Genomic DNA, 13,782 nt, shown 5'->3' on the forward strand with positions numbered 1-13,782 from the left:
TGGTTTGCCTTCTGCCCCTTCTCTTGAAACCTCCCTTTGCTTTTTTCCCCTTGGACTTGATTGTGGGCTGTGTCCAGACAAGGCAGGCGGGGGTTTCTGAGTGAGAGGACTGGGTCCACCAGCATCTCCACTCTGTCCTGGGAAGGTATGCATGCAGGGGGCCAGAGAGCAGATGCCAGGTGCAGTTTATTGCGAGCAAGGATGGAGGACACGTTAGCTCTGTGCCAGCCTCCCCTTCCCAGTATACCCTCCTGTGTGGCTGGATGGAGTAATTGGGGGGGGGTGGGGTGCTGGCAGTATCACATGCCCCACCCACTCTTAAGTAGATGCAGAGACAAAGGTTTGCTTTCCCTTCCCTAGGGGTGGCATGTTAGCTGTGTGTTTAGAGTCGGGGCCTGGGGATGTTGGAGGGGGCACGGGTAGTTTGTGTTTCTGCAGCGGGGAGGGGGGCAACAGCAATAGGAGCTGGGGGGAGTGCAGTTGGTGCTGAAGTACCAGCTGCTCTTTAATAATTAATTCTTCCTACTCACATCCCTTTGAGGAGGGATGTCTGGAACACGGCATCAGGCGCAGCCAGCCTGCTAGAAGATGCACTCCTCTTGGTGGGGGGTGGGGGGGAAACGGCGAGGGGGGGGCGGTTCTTGGCATTTTTGGAGCACTGTCGCTTGCTCATGAATGAAAACCTGATGCAGCCCGTGAGGGGGCCTATTGTAGCCGACTCTGGCTAATTAAACTTTCTCTGCCTTTCTTCTCCCCCACCCCACCTCACCCGAGCCCCAGCCCCAGCCCTTTCTTGAATGGGGACCCTGTCTGGTAGTACTGGTGAGGGGGTATCATTCTGCCTGAGGTTTTAGGGCAAACAGACCCGGTCTTCTGCCCTCTGCCTCGTCCCTCCCTCCCCTCTCACCACCCCCCCTCTTTTTTTTCTAGAAATAGCAGCCTCCCTCCATCTGGCTTGTGCAGATGCCTGGAGCTGCGTCTGAGCAGACAAACAGAAATGGGCCGATTGCAAAAATGAATTTGTCAGCCTGGTGCCTTTTTTCCTCCCCTGTCACCCTCGCCCCTCCCTTAGTTTGGGCCTTGACATCCAAGTCAGCCACCCCTCCTGGCTCTGATCAGCCTCCAGGCTTCTGTTGGGCCAGCTTGGGGGAAGGCTCCAGGCTGGGGAAAGTGATCGGCCGGGCCCTGGTCAGGAGGGGTCAAGATGAGAGTTCCTTTGTGCCTTGGGATGGGATGTTTGGGCTTGTGGCTTTCTGATGAAGACTCTGGGGGCACATCTCAGACTGGGAGCAGTCTCACAGGATTTGGTTCGGACAGCTCACCTGGGAGGGGAGGGGTCCCCAGCCGGCCCCAGTGCTCAGGACTTGGGCCTGTCTTGAGCAGGGCTGGAGCTGGTGTGTTGGGAGAGGGGACGGCTTCGTGGTGGTGGAGTTCAGGTTCCTTGAGGGATGAAATACCTGTGGGGCCGCATTGTGAACTTGGGACTTTTGAGGCAGTGCATCCTCCGTCTGTCCCTCACTTGTCTGCCCTTCTCCTCCCACCCTCCACCGGAGATTGTATTGCCTGTGAATGGAGTGGGGCGTATCACCCTAGGGTGTTTTGCCCTTCCTCCCCCGGCTTAGCCATGAGCTTGTAGAGTGAGATGCAGCTGGTTTTCTGCCGCCCTGGCTGGAGGTGGGAGGTGGGTTTGGATCCTGGAATGGGACAGAGGTCTCACTGGAAGACAAGAGTTCTCAGGGGGTGCGGACAGGACCCTGGGGTCTGCCTGCTTGTGATGTCATGGAAGCCAGGCTGCTCACTGGTTTGGTATCAGAGTGCCAGGAGTCACTGTGGTTGGTCCCCAGCTGCCCCCTACCCCCGACCTTCCTATAACAATGGTCAGCGGTGAGTTTCCCTGGCTGAGGAGGGACCAGACAGCTCAGGTTTTCACCATTAAGCTCCCCTTTTCCCCCTTCAGCCCTTCCCCCCACCCCCAGTCAAATATCTATGCCTATCCCCATGAATGATCAAAGTGAACGCTGCTTTGTTTCCCAGGGAGGCTTCCTGGGAGTGTTGGCAGACACTCTTTGCAGGTGGACGGGGCCCACGGGTCCTGTTACACGTGGTAGGGTGGGCCGGAGTGCAGCCTTTTGGAGCTCCGCGCCTCCTGGGAGTTCTGGGAGCCCCTCCCTTCCTCTTCTCTCCAGGGGTTGAGGACTGATGGGGGCTCAGGGCAGATCTTAACCTAGTTTTTGGCCCATGGAGACTCTGCCCCTCATGAGAGCCCTGTTGTGGAGGTTCCTTTCACTGAGGAGATGGGCTGGGTCACTCGGGCTGCTGGGAATCGTGGGAAATTCTGAACCTGTGTTCCCCAGCCCACGGGAAAGGGTGTGAGCAGGACCAGGCGCCAGCCCCGGGGTGGGCATGGGCTGAGCTGTCTGCCCACGCGGGCCCTGCCAGGGCACCAACAGCCCCACCTGCTGCATTCCTGAGCTTGGCCCCAACCCTGCACAGCCTCTTCTGACCTTGCCCCACACCTGTGCATGCTGGGAGCCATTCAGCCCCCTTCTCTCGGCCTACTCCCACCTCCCCATCTGACCGCACCTTTCCCTGGGTACCGAGTCAAAGCCCAGGGGGCAGTAGAAGACTTGGGATCTTCCTAGTATATGTGTAGTTTACCTGTGTGTGTGTCAATGTTTGTGTTCTTGTGTCCCTTGCTGTGGCTGACTCCTGGGCTCCTTGGCCCCGTATGGACCTCATGCCTGGCCATCCTTAATGAGAATGCAAAGTTTACCAAGAATTAATCCGGCCAGGAGGTAGGCTGTCCAGGGGCAGAAGTGACTGCCTCTTCCTAGTTTGGGGAGCAGAGTTAGGGTTTAAAACTTGGCCCCTGCCTATTGCTTCCTGCTCCCTCCATTTCACTAGGTGTTGGAAGGCCTGCCTTCGTTTGGAAAAAAATGAATGAGATCATGTCTAGGGTGGATCATGAACTCTTTAGGGATGGGCCCAGGTGGGTGCGTGGTAGTGTCTGAGGCTTGAGGGCTAGCTGTGAGTCTAGAGGGGATTGGGGAGCTGGAGGAGTGGAGACAGTTGGCAAACACACGGTTCTGTAATACTGGGACGTCCTCTCTCACTCTGCTGGCCTCAGCAGGCCTGCTGCTGGGTCTCTTGGTGTCTTTGTACAAACTGGAAAACAGCGTCCCTTATTCTGGGTGGATTCAGCCTGTGTAGCTTGGCAGGCACAGCAGAGACTGGATTCCAGACCTCGTTGCACGGGGCACAGCCTATACAACACATGCAAGGCCCTGGGTGTGGGCCTTGGACCCCTAGTCCAGAGGGCACCGGATGTGGGATGAATGTCTCTGTCTTTCGAAATTCTTGGAAACAGCATGGTTAATGGGTAGAGAAAGAGCAGTTGTTGTCCTCTTTCTCTGAGAGCAACCTGTTGTTGAATGGGGGAGACCAAGACAGAAGCATGTGGCATTTCCAGGGTTGGGTGACATGAGGATCTGGGAGTAGGGAGAAGATGAGCATCCAAGCTCAGGCTACGGGGCTGGAGGACCGGGCTTTCCCTTAAGTTCTTCGAGGGGCTCCAGATCAGCCCTGCGTCTCTCCGCCGCCCTGGACAGAGTTCAGAAGTGTTCCTGCACTTTCACCTTTGGCGCACACCCCTGTCCCGCACTGGGCACCCTTGGGAGTCTCTGAGGTCTCCCCACCTGGCAGTGGATATGGTCACCTGAAAGGGAGTTTGGATGTGGTTACCGTAGCCATTTCCCTTTCGGTGAGAGCTGGCAGCCTCACCAGTTAGAAAGAGAAGAAACTAGGTCTGGTCCAGTGCCGTGCTGCTGGGCAGGTGACCCTCTCTCTGTTCTCTAGGTGTAACTGACAAGCTCCAAGGTCTCCCTCCACCCGCAGGTTCCTGAGTTGGGGCCCGCTAACCCTGCTCCATCTCTCCCCAGGAATGCTGTTCTGAATGCCTGACTGCCTCGCCCCGAAGGATGGCCTCGGATGGGCGTTAGAGGCACAGCGGCCCCGGGCTCCTGTCCCGTCCGTCTGTCTGTTATCGTCTGTCTCTCTTGACATCACTGCAGCTCCACCCCCTCCCGTCCCAGCCCCCAACGCCAGCTTCCTGCAGGCCCAGAGCCGGCATGAACTCTCCCACCGAGTCGGGTAAGAGTTGGGAGGCTGGAGAAGGCACCTGGGGTGGCTTTGGATGTCATGGGCTGTATGGGTATATCCACCCCAGGCCAGCTGGTCTTCAGGGTCTGAGCCATAAGGGAACAAGGGGTCAGGAGTGGAGAAGCATGATGAGAAAAGGACAGAGGCAAGCCCAAAGTGATTGACTAAGGGGTAGACCTGAAGTTGATGGTTGATGGTCCAGCCTAACCCTGGGAGGGCACGGGTCCAACTGTGATCCCAGGCTGGCCCTCTTGACTCAGGGGCTGTCAATTCCATGCCACCCTGCCCCTGTTCACCAAGACAGGCAGGGGTGAGGGGGCTGTGTGCCCCTGAACCCCTCCCGGAGGTCTGGGGATGATGTTGGAAGAAGTTCCCTCTGATAGCTGAATGCCCAGCTTCCTTGTCATGGTGGTGTCCTTTTTTCTTGCTGAAGTTCCATACTCTTTTCCATAGTCTGTGTTCCATACTATTTTTCTCGGTGGAGGTTTGCAAGGCTTCCAGCCTTAACCTGTGCTGGGATGAGTGGTATTGGGGTGAGGGGTGGGTGATGACCCGTTGGCAGCTCTCTCCTTTGAGTCCAGGTAGACATGCCCTGGACAGGGAAGATTCTTAATTTGGGGTCTCCAACCCTGAGATTTCTTATTCCCCTCTGCTCCTGTGAGCCTGCCTAGTGCTGCCAGAAATAGTCTGTGGGTGGGACTCTAGGCAGCTTTGTGCACGGGTGAGTCTGGATGTGTGCCCATGTGGATGTGTCCAAGCAGCCTGAGCTGGACCCTCAGGGGTTTCACAGCAGGGTCATGGGTCAGTGTGGTCAGAGTAATAACTGCTTTCCCTCCTTGGCTGTCTCCTTCTGCACAGACTTAAAAGGGTCAGAGTCCATCTTGCTCAACTTTAACCACCACCCCCCCGCCCCCCCAGCCCTTCCTATTACTTACATCTTTTTCTGCAGGGGTGGGAGATACCTTTCATTCTTTTAGAGACAGGGAAACTAGGGCCTGGAGAGCGAAACCGGTTAGCAGGATGGTGCAAAGCAGGATCAGGGAGGAGTCGAGGCCCATCTCATTCCCCGTCATCATCACTGTGCTCGATCTGGTGGCTTCCTGTCGTGAGGACCGCGTGCTGGTGACGTGTGGCCCTGACCACAGTCCCGGGGCTTCCAACAGATTCAGGGAAGCCAGAAGCTGGTGGGATTGGTTGGCTCTGTGACCTTTGTTTTGGTTAAGGCTGTGCCCCCTCCTGTTCCCCTTTGCATCGTGACATCGTCCGGGCACAAGACAGAGTAGAGTGCCAGCTGGGGAAGACTGGGCTCCTGAGATTCACCAAGTCAGCTTTGTCGATGGGCCCCCTCCTGCCGGGATTGTGGTCCTCCCTCCGAACCGCTTGCCTATGCCTGCCTTCATTTCCCCTGCAGGGGCTCTGCCAGGCGTTAGACGTAGAGAGGTCTGTGTGACTCGTGCTGCAGGGTGGGCTGCCCTGACTTCCTGCTTCCTCCTACGAGGCTGGGCTGGCGAAGGGGAACGAGAGGCCTGGTGGGTTCTCAACCGTCCCTTGGCCATCAGCTGGATGCTGCCCCTCACAGGGTCGGTTGTGCCTAACAGGAGTGCCAACTGCTTCTTTTCTCTGAGCTACAACACTGATCTGTTTGGGAGCCATATCTAGTCACACCAGGCCTGGGGTCTAACCGTTGGCCAGGGGAACGGGAGCTCGCCAGAGGCATCTGTTGGTGGCTCCGGAAGGACATTTTCCAGCTTTGAGGTTTCAGTACCTTACAGTGAAAGGCTAAGATGATCACCCTCGGCCGATCAGGTCAGTGGGTTGTCTTTCCAGATGCAGGTGGGCTGAATCCTCCTTGTAGTCGCTTGACCCAGAGCTGGCAGCGGCTGGAGGGGTCCATCAACCCTGAGCCTGGCCAGGAGGGGCCCATTGAATTGACCGCGCCTCCTGGCTGGCTTTCTCGCTCCCCCCAGCAGGGGGAGATGCCGTCTGCTCGCGTTCAGCAAGGAGGGAAAAGGACAGGGGGCCAGAGATTGGAAAGCAGGTTTTAGGACTGTTGCCAGGCTCAGACTGGGATCATTGTTCAAGGGCAGCGTCCCGAGGCCCTTCCTACCGAGTTTTTCTGGAGCTCCAGGCCTGCCTCTCCCCGTTGTGGAGTTCCAGCTGCTCTGACCGGGGGAGAGGGCCAACTTCTGCACAGCATGCCCCATCGATGGGCCCAGCATCTGCCATTCCCAGAGCACAGGGTGGCATCTGGACTGAGGCTACGGGTGCCGGGCACCTGGCCGAAGCCTGGAAACTGCTTGCCTGAACTCCACGGAAGTCCAATGAAACCACGAATTGTAGCTGCGTGTCCCTCGCAGGGAGCTTAGGAAGAGCATGAGGCCGCAGCCCTGGGGCTAAAGGTGGGGAGGAGGAGAGTGGTTAGTCCCCTGGGTCTCTGAGCACCCCTCACCCTCTCCCAAGTCCCTGAAGACTCACCCCTCTCCCCCTCAGGGCTCAGAAGGGCAGGCCTGGGTGAGGGGCAGTTTCTCTCCTTTTGTTTCAGGGCAGGAGCTTTCCTGTTTGGAAAAGAAAAGTAGGAGATGATCCATCCCTGCCCCCACAGTGGACAAGTTAGTGAGAGAGCATCTTCCGGGTGAGGGGTGGCAGGTGGAGATCTTGAGAGATTTACTTCTGGGGCTCCCCAGTCCTCCCCGAGGAGTGGGGGCTGATCCAGTTCCCTCTGGGCTAGGACGGATGCCAGCATCTGACCTGATTTGCCTCTTTTGCAGTCCTGGGAGGACAAGCAGAGGCCATTGATGGGGCTGCCCGCTTCCCTGAGGAGGCCACTGCCTGGTATCTGGCTTCTCTTTAGGCACCGGGAGGCTTGAGGAGTGCGGCGTCATTTTCATTCCTGCTGCCATCAGTGGGTGTGAAGGACTGACAGGATGTGCCCCCTGCCAACCTGGAGGAGCTACCCTGGGGCCTGGGCCCACTCTGGTCCTTCACTGCCCCGTCCCCCGTGCTGTGGCCAAGAGGCGTGGGCACGGAGAAGGCACGCCCCTTGAGCCAGTCTAGATGGCGACAGGGCCCCAGGAGGAGGCGGCCGGGTTCCTTAGCCCCAGCGTGGGAAGGAGACAAGCTTCATGACAACACCTGCCTGCCCAGCACCTCCCAGCTCGCTGCACACTTTCTCTCCTTCCCTTTCCCGACTGCCCCCTCCTTTCTGGGTGACCAGAGAAACTGGGGCATAGGCGTGGGGTGGAGCCAGGAACCTCGGCGTCCTGCCTCCCAGCCTCAGGCTCAGCCTCTTCCCCCCCCCCCCCCCCAACCCCGGGGAAGGAGGAGAAAGTGGGTCAGAGGCGTCATGGGGCGGGGGTCTGGGAAGTGGACTCTGGTGTCCCTTCTCCACTTCGATGCCCCCTGGCATGCCTCTGAACTCGTTGTGGACTGAGATCAGCGCCACCCTCCCCTGTCCCACCATTCCAAAGGGATTGAAGGCTTAGCATGGAATGGTCCGAGGAGTCAGGGTCAACCCCGAGGGGATGTGGAAGATGCCACAGTAGGTGTTAACATTTTCCCTGGGCTGGGTCTCAAATGAGAGGGTTCAGCAGCACCCAGCATGGGACCTGGCACATGACGGCTCCTGGGCCATGCTGACAGGCTCCAGCATGACTGGACGCCGAGGGCAGGGGAGAACGGGAGGGCAGGCAGGCCTGCCTCCAGGGCCCCATGGCAGCTTGCATCCTGTGCTCCATCCGGGGTAACCCCCCCCACCAGCCCTCGGCTTTTATACTCTTCACAAAGCAGATTTTGCTTTCTTCCTTACAGTGAGGGCCCCACCCAAGCCTTTTGGGCCCAGAAGATGGGAGCCTTCATGAGCTCAAGGAGCCACTTTAGGTTCTCCTTCTCCACATTTCAAGGGTTAGGAGGTCTGAGCCCAGCCTTTGAGGGAGGGAGGGAGCAAATGAGGTCGTGGTGGTTCTGGAGGGGGTGGTACCTGCTTTTCATGAGGCTACTGTGACCCATTCTTGGTGGGTGCTCTGTAGGATCAGTGGGGTGACATGCATGGGAGAGCTGGGGAGGGGGCATGGAGAAGAGACATGAACCCCAAGGAGAGGAGCTGTAAAGCAGGAAGGATTGAGGTTAGACGTTAGGAAGGTGTTGCATCACTTGAACCTCAAAAGAAAAAGACACCACTTGTCCCCATCCCAGGCCTCCTCTCTTGTTGCCCTGGGGGATTCTGGGAACTACGCTGAGGATCGTCTGGCTGTATCTGACACTTTACTTCCCACTTCAGGCTGTTGCTGAAAGTCATAGCAGTGCTGGGAACTGCCCTGAACCCCTGGCTCTGGCCACCTCTGGGTGCCCAGCCTCCCGGGGGCTCCCAGCTTCCCTAAACAGGGAGCTGTGTTTCCTTAGGGTTCTGACTGCTCCACGTTCTGGGGGCCCTGCCTTTTGAGTCATTGTAACTGATGATTTCCTCTCTTCCAGAACAGGGTTCCTCTACCATACTCTCCTCTGCCTGGGGCAGGCGGAGAGAGAGCCAGGACAGGGCTAGCCAGCCCTTCTGGTTGCTTTCAGCGTGGGTGGGTGGAGTCTTGGCTGGGACGGGCTGCTGCCCCCAGCTTTCTGGGCTCCCTTGAGACTGCTGCCTGTCACCCTGCTGAGGAGACCTTGACCTTCCCTCGCCTTGCTCTCTGGGGAGCCTGGTTGGCCAGGATGAGTTTGGGGCACAGGGTGCTGAATGGAGTCCCCAGACCTACTCTGAAGTGTCCACCAACTCCAGACCCCTGTGGGGAGCACTGCTCCATCACCAGTTTTCTGGAGTCTGTCCTGACTAAGAAGCTGAGGCCCAGAGCTTTCTTTAGCTCCTGTTAACCTCCAGCTTCCCTCATACCCTTCTTACCAGTCAGCCTAGCGCCTGGGACAGCCCACCTCTGCCTCTTCCCCATCCATGTGATCTCCCTACCTGAGGGCGGGAGGCCCCTTTGCTGTCCCCAGCTGGCAGGAGCCACATCTCTTGTGTCCTTGGTTGGCCAGCTCCTTCTGGGCTCCCGACAGGAGGGTGAGGTCATCCAGTCCAGAGAGAGGACAGGTGTCCCTGGCTCCATGCCTAGAGTTGGGGGCAAGGAGGGGCCAGGAGGGGGCTCCAAAATAGCAGCTGTGACATCAGGAAGGGGGAGGGGGACACAGACCCAGGAATAACCGGGCTATTAAAAGGCTCCACTGAGGTCGGGGGCCAAGTGGGATCTCTGTATCAGTGGGAGGCACAACCTCAGGAGGAGCGATGGGCCAGCAGTGGGATGTGTAGGTGGGGGGTATCACCGGTCCTCATGGCACACCAGCCTCAGGTCCCAGCAGGGCCTCAGGAGCGGGCCCTGCTCTGCCAGGCCTGGGGCTGATAGGGAAGGGCTGGACACTGGCAGCCCCTCAACTCTTCTTACAGGGGCTGCAACCCCAGATCTCCTCCTACCTGGGTCCTGGTGGGGAGTCATTGTACCTGTTACTGGAAACCCTGGGGCAGCTTCATGTGCCCGCCATGCAGGAAGCAGGGGCTGTGGTGGTTAGAGCTCAGACGTGAACTTCAGATGTCCCAGCCCTACCATTCAAGCGTCTGTATGACCTGAGTGACTTCATCTCTCTGTGCCTCTGTTTCCCCATCTGCACCTCTCTCCCGAGGTCATCGTGCAGAATAAACGAGGCGATCTATGTGCTACTTAGCATTGTTCTCGCCTCGGGAAGAGCTGCCTGTGCTCTGAGCCCAGGCAGGTGCTCCCAGGTTCCCTTCTCTGCGTGGGGTGAGGCCTGTCCCTGAAGGGTCTCCCTGCCCCCTGGAAGGAAGCTGAGCAGCCTCTGGAAGTGACACCCCAATAGGTAGGAGGGGGCCACCATTTAGCTGTGCTCAGGGGTCTCCTTGCTGGTCGAGGGGGGCGGGGAGGCACCTCCCAGGTCTGAAAGAGGGCAGAGGGTAAATCAGCTCCCATTGGCTGTTAGAGGGACTCCCGGGTAGATGCATGGTTTGGCCTGGTGGCCCTGTCTGCCCACCTATCTCAGACCCTTCCCGTTGCTTTATCTGCTTTGGATGGTGCAAGGGAACGTAGAGGACGGAGTCGGGGTTTTGGGGCTCTAGCCCCTTGCCTGCCAAGAGCAGTCCCAGAGCTGCTCCCAGATGTGTGGCTATTCCAGCCCGAGCCCTGCCCCAGCACAGCCTCTGGCCACCCGGCTCTGTGGCCTTGGCCCTGAGTGTAGGCTCTTCCCGGTTCCCATCCCCCGCCCTGGCGCTTCCTCCTGGGGTGGAACGCGCCTCCCCCTCCCCCCCCATGGGGCCTCCGCCAGGCCCGGGCTCCTGGCAGCCGGCCGGCGGCTCCCTGAGCATGCTCCACCTATTTATAGACAGGGCCCTCCCCCAACTGCTATTTCAGTCTCCTGCCAGCTGCCGGTGGCTCATTCGGGAAGGAGGAGCAGGGAGCCGGGCCCAGAGCTGTCACCCAGGGCTGGGAGGGAACACAGAGAGCCCGCCTGCCTGTCCAGCTCCCCTTCCTGTCCCCTGAGTGCTCAGCCAGACCCCACTCCTGGGAGCTCTGGAGAGGCCTGTGGTCGGATGCCCCTCTAGAGGGGTGCTGGACCTGTAGCTCTGGGGCTCCTGGCTCCTCCTGCCGCCAGGAGTGCCCAGGCCGGATGAAGCACCTCCCCATCGCGCTGGTCCCAGCAGCCGTGGCTTGAGGGAGCCCCCGAGCAGCCGCGAGGGCCCCGCCCGACCACCTTCCCTGTGGCTGACTCCCCGCCTCGGGCGGCCCCTCCCGGGCATGCTGCTAGTGCCCAAGGCTCAGGGGCTGGTGGAGATGCTGCAGACCATCTATGAGACGGAATCCTGTTTCTCAGCAGATGGGATGCCAGGCCGGGAACCAGCCTTGGAAATCCTGCCCCGGACCCCTCTGCACGGCATCCCTGTGACAGGTAAGTGCCTCCGTGTCCTCGCCTGCCCTCTGCCATTGGGCATCCTCGTCTCTGCAGCTGGGCGTCTGGCTCCAGGTCTCACCCAGGTGGGGACCTGCCTCGATCTTCCTGGAGGTCTTTGTTGAGAATATGTGCAGTCAGGGGAGGTGTGCTCTCTGAGGTGGGCTTCCCTGCTCTCCCAGACCTGCCCTCTCACCACGCCCTCCAGCTGCACTGCGCAGCATCTCTTTGGCTGTTGGCAGGGTCTGCATCCACTGCTGGGGGCTGTGGATTACTAGACTATCCTGGCCTAGTTGGCACCATGGTCAAGAGGGGAGGAAGTGGGTCAGTGACCTGCCTCCAGGCCGTCTGCTTCCGAGGTGTGGACGAGAGAAGAAACTAGAGCCGGAGTGTCTATAAGAATAAAGGCTTCCCCCCCACCACCCTGCCAACTCCTCTGGTGGGTTCTTTGGGTCAGAGGGTCCATTGCAGTGATTCCTGCTGGTCCACAGGTGGGAGTGTCCTGGGAATCAGACACCTGGGAAGGAGGCTTGTCCAGTTCTGGTTGAGTTAGGCAGAGGCTGGCAGCTGGGATGTTGGGGGCCTTGGCTCCCTTGACCACCCCAACCCCCCATATCTTTCCTTCCCCCAGGCCTTGGTTTATTATCAACACATGAGGATGAAGGAATGTTACTCAGGCTCATAGGGCTTGAGGACTCCCTAACCCTGCCCCTTTCTCAGCAGGGACTCTTGGCTGGGGGTGGGATCCCTCAGGGCCGAGCCACTCCCTCTCTCCCTCCCAGGAACCTGTTGGCAGCATCAGGCCTTGCTGGCACAGCCTCCCCACCAGGCCGGCACCACCAGATGCTTCCTCTAGGGAGGGGCCTGCTGGACCCATGCCCGCTTGGCCCCTCCTGGCAGTGGCTTGGCACTTTGGTGTGGGTGTCTGTGTGTGTATGTACAGGGAGTCTTTGCCTCTGGGTAGGTGGGTGTGGGTCCCAGGCTCTGGATCGGAAGGTGGGAGCCATGTGCCTGCACAGGCACCCGTGACTTGGCTCTAAGCTGTCCAGGGATAAGGTTGCAGCTGGACTGGGATGTGTCAGAGGATGAAGGTTTGGGGAAGATTGGAAAACCCTTCAAACAAGGCCAGCCATCTGCCTGGGCAGGGATGCCCATGCGGTCTCCTAAGGTCGTGGCATAACCCTGGGGACCAGCCCTGAGGGTGCCTGCTTTGCAGGCCTCTGGGATGGGACTGGAACCCTGGGGCCAGCGGTGCAGAGTCTGTGCATAGTCCCCTGGGAGGGGTGCAAACACGGGGGGCCAGTCTAGCCTTGGTCCAGTCGAGCCCACAGCTCTAGCTAAAGACCCTATTTGCTGACTTCTACCTTGAAGCTCCTGGGAGTCAAGGTGGTCTCTTGGAGAGCAAAGGGCTGACTGTGCAGAGCATCTCTGCTTGGGGGGCGGCTCTACCCCATTTGGCAGACGCCATATCAGTTCACCCATCTACCCTGTCCCCACTGTCCTTGCCTTCCAGAAGCAGTTGGCCGTTGACCTGAAGTTTCCTCCTTAGCATGTTCTCTCTTCTTTCAAGTTGGACCCCAGAATCCTTGCAGGCTGGATCCCTGCTGCCCCCATCCCTTTCCTAAAGGCTCCCCATCTCTGCATAGACCCCCCCGGCCCCTGCAGCCAGTCCGGCTCTCTAGATCCCTGTGGGCCCCCCCCACCCCCCGAAACCGACACACACACACTGCCTAGCCTTCTGAGCGGTGGCGTGGTCCATGCTGGCAGGAGGGAGGCGTGAGTCACCTCAGCGGCTCGGGGAGAGGGCTAAGAATGTTCCCCCGGTGCAGCTCTGATGCTGTGTCTGTGACGCGGCTGGGGACAGATATAGGCCTGGATCTCGGCTGCCTTGTTTTTTTTTTGGACTCTGGAATGTAAATAGATGTTTCAAATAGAAACGCTTTAACCTTTGGGTTAAAAAAAAATCCACCCCGGATAAACACGGCCATGAGGGCCCAGGCAGCCTGGTGTTCCCCCCCACTATCCCATCCTCCCTCCCCACCCCACCCCCTCTCCTCATCTTTTGATCAGTCTCCAGACAGGATGCAAAAGCCTGTGGCTAAAAAAGCAGGTGTCCAGGAGTACTTCGTGGGCAGTGTGTCGCCAGGCCTCCCCAGCCCTAGGGTTTGAGGAAAGGGGGCTTTCCAGGCTGGGTGTCTGCCCTGAGCTCTTCGCCCACTCCAGCAGCAAATCTTCGGAACCCTACTTGAGGGGTGTCCTTGGCTCTCTGGACTGTCTTGTGCACTCTTAGCACGGTGCCTGGCACATGGGTGAATGAATGTTCCTTGAGGGGGCTGGCATCCAGAGTTGGTTGACAGCAGGATCCTTGGGCTCTATTCTTGGGCTTGGCCCTCTGGGCGAGTAGATGGAGATGGTAAGTTGCCCCCGTGGGTGAGGCAGAGTCTTGGCAGGTGAACCCACGAAGGATGTGGGATGCTCTCCACTGTTCCTGTTGAAGGAGGGGGACAAACCACAGCTTCTGCTAGTGCCGTCAGGGCTTCCCTGATGGATGGGGTCTCTGCCTGACTCCCCCACCCCAGCCCACAATGGGCACCCTTCTCATCCAGGCTTGGTCTCGGCTCAGGAAGCCCAGGAGATTGAACTCTGGGTGTGGGATTCCCAGGGACGCGGTGCTGGGGGTTCCCCTGC

General features: G+C 59.0%; 1 protein-coding gene across 8 annotated transcripts in view; it reads left to right on the plus strand.

Moving 5' to 3' along the window:
* HDAC5 (histone deacetylase 5) overlaps positions 1–13,782 on the plus strand; it is a 36,553-nt gene that overhangs the window by 1,581 nt on the left and 21,190 nt on the right. For 4 of the 8 annotated variants that reach the window (XM_065910250.1, XM_065910254.1, XM_065910256.1 and 1 more), the window contains exons 2-3: positions 3,939–4,149; positions 11,020–11,094. In XM_065910250.1, the coding sequence (XP_065766322.1) occupies positions 4,128–4,149; positions 11,020–11,094 (97 nt within the window). In that variant the 5' untranslated portion in view covers positions 3,939–4,127. Of the gene's footprint in view, positions 1–3,938; positions 4,150–10,596; positions 11,095–13,782 lie in introns of those variants that run through there. The other 4 variants (XM_065910252.1, XM_065910255.1, XM_065910257.1 and 1 more) reach the window with 2 other exon arrangements.

Source organism: Muntiacus reevesi, chromosome 18 (assembly GCF_963930625.1).
Source record: "Muntiacus reevesi chromosome 18, mMunRee1.1, whole genome shotgun sequence".
NCBI classification, from domain to species: Eukaryota; Metazoa; Chordata; class Mammalia; order Artiodactyla; family Cervidae; genus Muntiacus; species Muntiacus reevesi.